The following is a 6450-nucleotide window of genomic DNA, read 5'->3' on the forward strand; positions in this document are numbered from 1 at the left end:
CTTGCAGGCTAATCAACGCCTCCCTAGTGGGGAACAAAACAGTCCCCTACCTCCTTCCTAATAGTTCCAACTTCCCCGGGTTGACCTGCAGCGTTTTGGGACAGTAATTATGTGAGGGCAAGGTGAGTTATGTCTGTACACATTAAACCGTCTAGTTCCCCATAATGCTAATGTTGCTGAAGAATCCCATTGAACTGTTCTGTTACAGATTGTCAGAGACAACCGGTACAAACCACTTTGGCCTGGTTGTAAGAGACTTGTATCAGCAGCAGCAGCATTACATGACTGTATTAATCTCCGAGGGGTGTGTGTGTGTGTGTGTGTGAGGGGCAGCGGAGTGGAGAGCTGACATTCCCAGCCTCTCCAGCATATAAATACAGCAGCAGCTCTCCAGGGTGAAGCTACCAGCTCTGTGGACACGCTGTGGAGCTCCACTACATCTGACTACCCAGCGCTCCACAAGGTCACAACTGCTCTGACCCGAGGCCCAGGCACAACCCCTCTTACCTGCCAACTACCATCTGTTCAACATGGCGACCCGGTGGGGACTCTGCCATGTGGGGAAGATCAGCCACGACTTCAGTGTGGACATGAAAACCCTCCCTCCTGGAGACCACCAGGCACCCCACTCCACCCACCCAAACAAACACATTCTATTGTGATTCACATACTGGATGTCTCTCTTCCTCCTGCCTCTCTCTCTCTCTCTTCGTCGGCACTGACAGCTTGCCTAGAAGTAATGAATGTCTGTGTGTTTTCCCCTCTCGTTCCAGATAGTGGTGGTGGCTGCGAGGAGTCTGGAGCGTGCCCGGGAGTTTGCCAAGAAGCACAGCATCCCCAAGGCCTATGGGAGCTATGAAGAGCTGGCCAGCGATGCAGAGATTGGTGGGCTAACAGCCTCGGAGGGCCTGTCTGTGCAGCCACAGATAATGGCTTAATGACGTAACTGTTTGAAAATCAGCCTCCAGTCTGTGTACTGTGACTGTCCCTGCAGACATGGTGTACCTGGACGTGCTGCACACGGAGCACTGGCGCCTGGGCCTGCTGGTACTCCAGGCAGGGAAGAACATGCTGTGTGAGAAGCCCTTCGCCATGAACTCCAGGGAGGTGGGGGACCTCATTGCTGCCTCCAAGAAGTCCAACGTCTTTCTCATTGGGGTCTACAACTTGCAGTTTGTGCTGATGGTGTTCAACGGGGAGAGGCCAGAGTCCATCCATGCCACTGGAGTTCTTCTCAACTCAGGTATTAATCTTGGCACCTACATATAGTACAAAATGTCCTGTGCGTGCTGGCCAGCTAAACAATCTATCACAAGATACTACTCACTAGTCATGTAAGCCGAGTACTGGTCAAGTAAACCAGAGATTGTGGGACAGGGACAATGAGTTTGGAATTGGGCACAACCCAAGGATCAGATTAGCATTGGGGTCAGTATTGACTAGGCCTACGACAATAATTCATTACTTATTGAAGTGTAAAGGGCTAACTTGCTGTTTGACTTGTTGATGGTTGCCAGGAATGGATGAGCCCATGGTGGTGATGAAGTTTCCCAGGAACAGGCTGGCTTTCTGTTTCTTCTCCATCGCTGTTTCACTGCCTAACAACGCCACCATCAGCGGAACAACGGGCACCATCAGGGTATGTTGCTACTGAATCAACCTTTAAACGTCCCAGTCTGTTTTATCTTCATTTAGGGGAAATGTAATATAGTGACGAAAGAGTCAACAAATGCTAAACAATGTCTGATCTACAGTATGTCCCTGATTGAGACTTCATTGAGATAGGTATGGTGGCTCGCAAGGTCTTACCAGAGAAAAACACAATTTCTCTGTTCAAAGATGAGAGTTTGTTTGAACAGATATACAACAACAATCCAATTGCAATGCTGTTGGTATATCCTAGGTAATAAACAGTAAAAACAGTCAAATAAATAATAACATTGTTGTTACCTGCTGCTTCCAACCGGAATCTTTGCTTACAATACAGTCAGTCAATTTCTCCTTCTCTCCAGCAGGACTGAAGGAGAACCCCAGAATGCCCCTGTCCGAGTCGGCCCTGCTCACTGAGATTATGGATGAGTGCAGGAAACAGGTGGGAATGGTCTTCAATCAAGACAGCCAATAACCACCCCTCAATCGCCACTCGACCATGGTCAATCTGACCTGTGCCACAGGGTCTGGACATGAACAGAGCTGTGTACGACAGGAGGGAGGGATTAATCCCTGAGTGTACAATGATCCCCTCACGACTTAGCCCTATACAGCTTGCACCTGATATGAGACAAATTTGAACACAGTGATGACAAGGAAGCCTGAGTTGATCAGTAGCAACTGTGAGCTGCTAAAACTGACAGGTTGAATTAAGAGTGCTAAAGTCTGTCACGGTGAAGTGTAAGATTGATGGGTTCAATAAAGGACACTGATTGTCATGGTGAGGTTTATTTCATGAGGTGACAAGATCATCCTAAGAGGGTGATTATCAGTCAGAATACATTCAAATTGGAGAAAAAACTAATTGTCATAGACACATTGTAGGACCCCCATAAAACTATTGTCTGAGTAAACAATGACTTTGCTTCCCAAGGTCATGGGTTGAAACAAGGCCTGATGAGTCAGCAAGTTTATGTATGTCACATTTGACAACATAGGCTACCTTGGCCAGCTCTTAGGTTTCAGTACACCAAGCAGCACATGAGGAAATAATGTCATCTAAAAGTCATTAAAATATTTTAGATTAAAGATTTGAAGTGATTTGAAGGCCTAATCCAAAATATGAAAATAAATGATTCATAAGACACAAAACAATCAGCACCAAACCTCGGTCTATTATGGGTGTAAATTGGCACGTTGATTCCATCTGTTGGTGAATGTCCATTACTGCAGCACCAGTGTTTTATAACGTGTGCTTGATATACCTGGATGTATTTGTAATATTCCTGAACACTACTGGTTGGTTACTCGGGTCAATGACGCTATATCGTCATTTAATCAAAACAGAGTCTGTCTCCACCTGCTGGCTAATAGTTACATGTTGTTGACACCAATATGGCAACCAGGTGGGGAATCTGTAGCACTGGTAAAATCAGCCATGATTTCACAGTGGCACTGAAACCCTCCCTCTCGGAGACCACCAGTTACTTGTACCTGTTTACAGTAGACAGTGACACCCACCACCACATACTTTATTGTGGCCGTGTTCAAGCCTCAGTTTGCTATCGTCGGCGTGGAGTTTCAAATTAACGTGAATGATCTGAAATGTTTTATGATCAGAAATCAGAAGGTTTCACTGCACTCATGTAGTTAACTTTAAGTAGATTGGAACAGTTACAATGTGGCCCATTGTAATGATTTTTTTGAGTTGCTTACATTACAATCTCGTTTAATGCCGCAAGATATACTCTGTACAGATGGATGACTTACCGTAAAACTCGAACTAAATGAGCATGTAGGAAATGTAATATAGAAATGTGAAAGTGGCTTATTTAAAAGTGTCATATTCTACAAACATGTTGAAAATGTAAAATAATGAGTGAATGAAATAGCCCACCCTTTTGTTTGTTGCTGCTTGGAAACTACAGGACGCTCAGGAGTTTGCAAAGAAGCACAGCATCCCTCAAGCCTATGGCAGCTATTTTTTGTATTTTTTTTAACCTTTATTTAACTTGTCCTTCAGTTCAAGAACAAATTCTTATTTTCAATGATGGCCTAGGAACAGTGGGTTATCTGCCTGTTCCACTAGGCTACCCTGCTGCCCCATGAGGAAATGGCCAGAGATCCAGAGATTGGTCAGTGTTTTGTCTCAAACATAATCTAGCCGTCACCTCCGGTGCTTAATGTCCCTCTCAGTGTGTGTAATATGCATCAGAACAGTGTTTATTAGTGCATTTTATTATGGCATTTTTTAAAACCACCCTCACATTCAGTAATAAGATCTATTCCTCTTCTAATTCCTTAAAATGTATCCTTAATCCTGTCTCCTCATTGTCACTGTGTGTGGGTAGAGGTGGTATATGTGGGCACCACCCAGCCATACCACCTGCCGGTTGGCATGCTCTTCATGAAGGCCCAGAAGAATGTGCTATGTGAGAAGTCTATGGCCATGAACCTCAGAGGGGTGTAAGAGCTGATGGCTTCTGCTAAAACAAACAAAGTCTTTCTCATGGAGATAATACAGACTGTGTCATTATGACCACGTTACATACCCAACCAGTGTTTCAACAGCACGCAGGTGAAGGCCGTCCCGTGTGAGTGTCTGTGTGTAACCATAGTGCTCTCCCTCTTCCGCCTCCTCATCCTCCTCTCTTGATGCTCCAGGCAGTGTGGACCCGCTTCTTCTGAGCCTCTCTGGAGATTGAGTGCCTGCTGTCTCGGGGAGAGGTGGGTGAGGTGAAGATTGTAAAGGCAGACTGGTGCTTTACCTACTGGGGATATCCTACTAGTGCTTAGCTATTGGGGATATCCTACTAGTCTTTAGTTATTGGGGATATCCTACTAGTGCTTAGCTATTGGGGATATCCTACTAGTCTTTTACCTATTGGGGATATCCTACTAGTCTTTACCTATTGGGGATATCCTACTAGTGCTTTAGTTATTGGGGATATCCTACTAGTCCTTAAGTTATTGGGGATATCTTACTAGTCCTTAAGTTATTGGGGATATCCTACTAGTCATTTAGTTATTGGGGATTTCCTGCTAGTCCTTTAGTTATTGGGGATATCCAACTAGTCTTTTACCTATTGGGGGTATCCTACTAGTCCTTTACCTATTGGGGATATCCTACTAGTCCTTTCGTTATTGGGAATATCCTACTAGTCCTTTAGTTATTGGGGATATCCTACTAGTCCTTTAGTTATTGGGGATATCCTACTAGTCCTTTAGTTATTGGGGGTATCCTACAAGTCCTTTAATTATTGGGGATATCCTACTAGTCCTTTAGTTATTGGGGATATCCTACTAGTCCTTTAGTTATTGGGGATATCCTACTAGTCCTTTAGTTATTGGGGGTATCCTACAAGTCCTTTAGTTATTGGGGGTATCCTACAAGTCCTTTAGTTATTGGGGATATCCTACTAGTCTTTTAGTTATTGGGGATATCCTACTAGTCCTTTAGTTATTGGGGATATCCTACTAGTCCTTTAGTTATTGGGGATATCCTACTAGTCCTTTAGTTATTGGGGATATCCTACTAGTCCTTTAGTTATTGGGGGTCCTTTAGTATCCTACTAGTCCTTTAGTTATTGGGGATATCCTACTAGTCCTTTAGTTATTGGGGATATCCTACTAGTCCTTTAGTTATTGGGGATATCCTACTAGTCCTTTAGTTATTGGGGATATCCTACTAGTCCTTTAGTTATTGGGGATATCCTACTAGTCCTTTAGTTATTGGGGATATCCTACTAGTCCTTTAGTTATTGGGGATATCCTACTAGTCCTTTAGTTATTGGGGATATCCTACTAGTCCTTTAGTTATTGGGGATATCCTACTAGTCCTTTAGTTATTGGGGATATCCTACTAGTCCTTTAGTTATTGGGGATATCCTACTAGTCCTTTAGTTATTGGGGATATCCTACTAGTCCTTTAGTTATTCGATTGTTTTTTCTTGGTCAATTATTCCCCATGTATGTGTGCAACATGGATTGCCTTTCAACTTGCTCCCCGCCTTCCCTAAATGTTGAAGCAGTTACAGACTCATGTCTTGTTTACTCAGTATAAATTTACAAGGTGGCAGCAAACCATCTGAAATGCCCTTGACATGTCTCTCTGACATCCAGCTTACTCAAGACTTTGTAATGTTTCCCGAGACTACTCCACAGACAAAACAAATCACTGGAAAATTCAACAATGGGCCTTTTCATGAAATACAAATATATATTTGTGTGGAGAGAGAATATTTGTGAGATGATTTGCACACCACCCCAACATAACCATAGATGGAGCAGTCTCTATTGCACTCCACACTGCCCTTCCCCACCTGGACAAAAGGAACACTTGTGAGAATGCTGTTCATTGACTACAGCTCAGAGTTCAACACCATAGTGCCATCCAAGTTCATCACTAAGGTAAGGAGCTTGGGACTATACACCTCCCTCTGCAACTGGATCCTGGACTTCCTCCAGGTGGTGAGGGTAGGCAACAACACATCCGCCACACTGTCCCATCCTATGTTCCCTGTTCACCCACGACTGCATGGCCGCGCCCAACCCCATCATTAAGTTTGCCGGTGGTAGGCCTAATCCCTGACAACGATGAGCAGTGTGGTACCAGGTCAACAACCTTTCCCTCAACGTGGCAAGACAAAGGAGCTTATCTTGGACTACGGGAAACGGTGGGCCGGACACACCCCCATTCACATTGATGGGGCTCTTGTGGAGCGGGATGAGAGCTTCAAGTTCCTGTGTCCAAACACACCAACAATTGTGAACAGGGCACAACAACACCTCTTCACCCTC

General features: G+C 44.4%; 1 protein-coding gene across 1 annotated transcript; it reads left to right on the forward strand.

Moving 5' to 3' along the window:
* The first annotated feature begins 427 nt into the window (after positions 1-427).
* LOC112264191 (trans-1,2-dihydrobenzene-1,2-diol dehydrogenase-like) lies at positions 428-4120 on the forward strand. Its single transcript, XM_024440756.2, has 6 exons — positions 428-620; positions 774-885; positions 995-1243; positions 1518-1639; positions 3740-3785; positions 4002-4120. The coding sequence occupies exons 1-6, from the start codon at positions 531-533 to the stop codon at positions 4118-4120; spliced, it is 738 nt and encodes a 245-aa protein (XP_024296524.1). The 5' UTR covers positions 428-530.
* The last annotated feature ends 2330 nt before the right edge of the window (positions 4121-6450 follow it).

This window comes from Oncorhynchus tshawytscha, linkage group LG12 (genome assembly GCF_018296145.1).
Source record: "Oncorhynchus tshawytscha isolate Ot180627B linkage group LG12, Otsh_v2.0, whole genome shotgun sequence".
In the NCBI taxonomy this organism is placed as follows: Eukaryota; Metazoa; Chordata; class Actinopteri; order Salmoniformes; family Salmonidae; genus Oncorhynchus; species Oncorhynchus tshawytscha.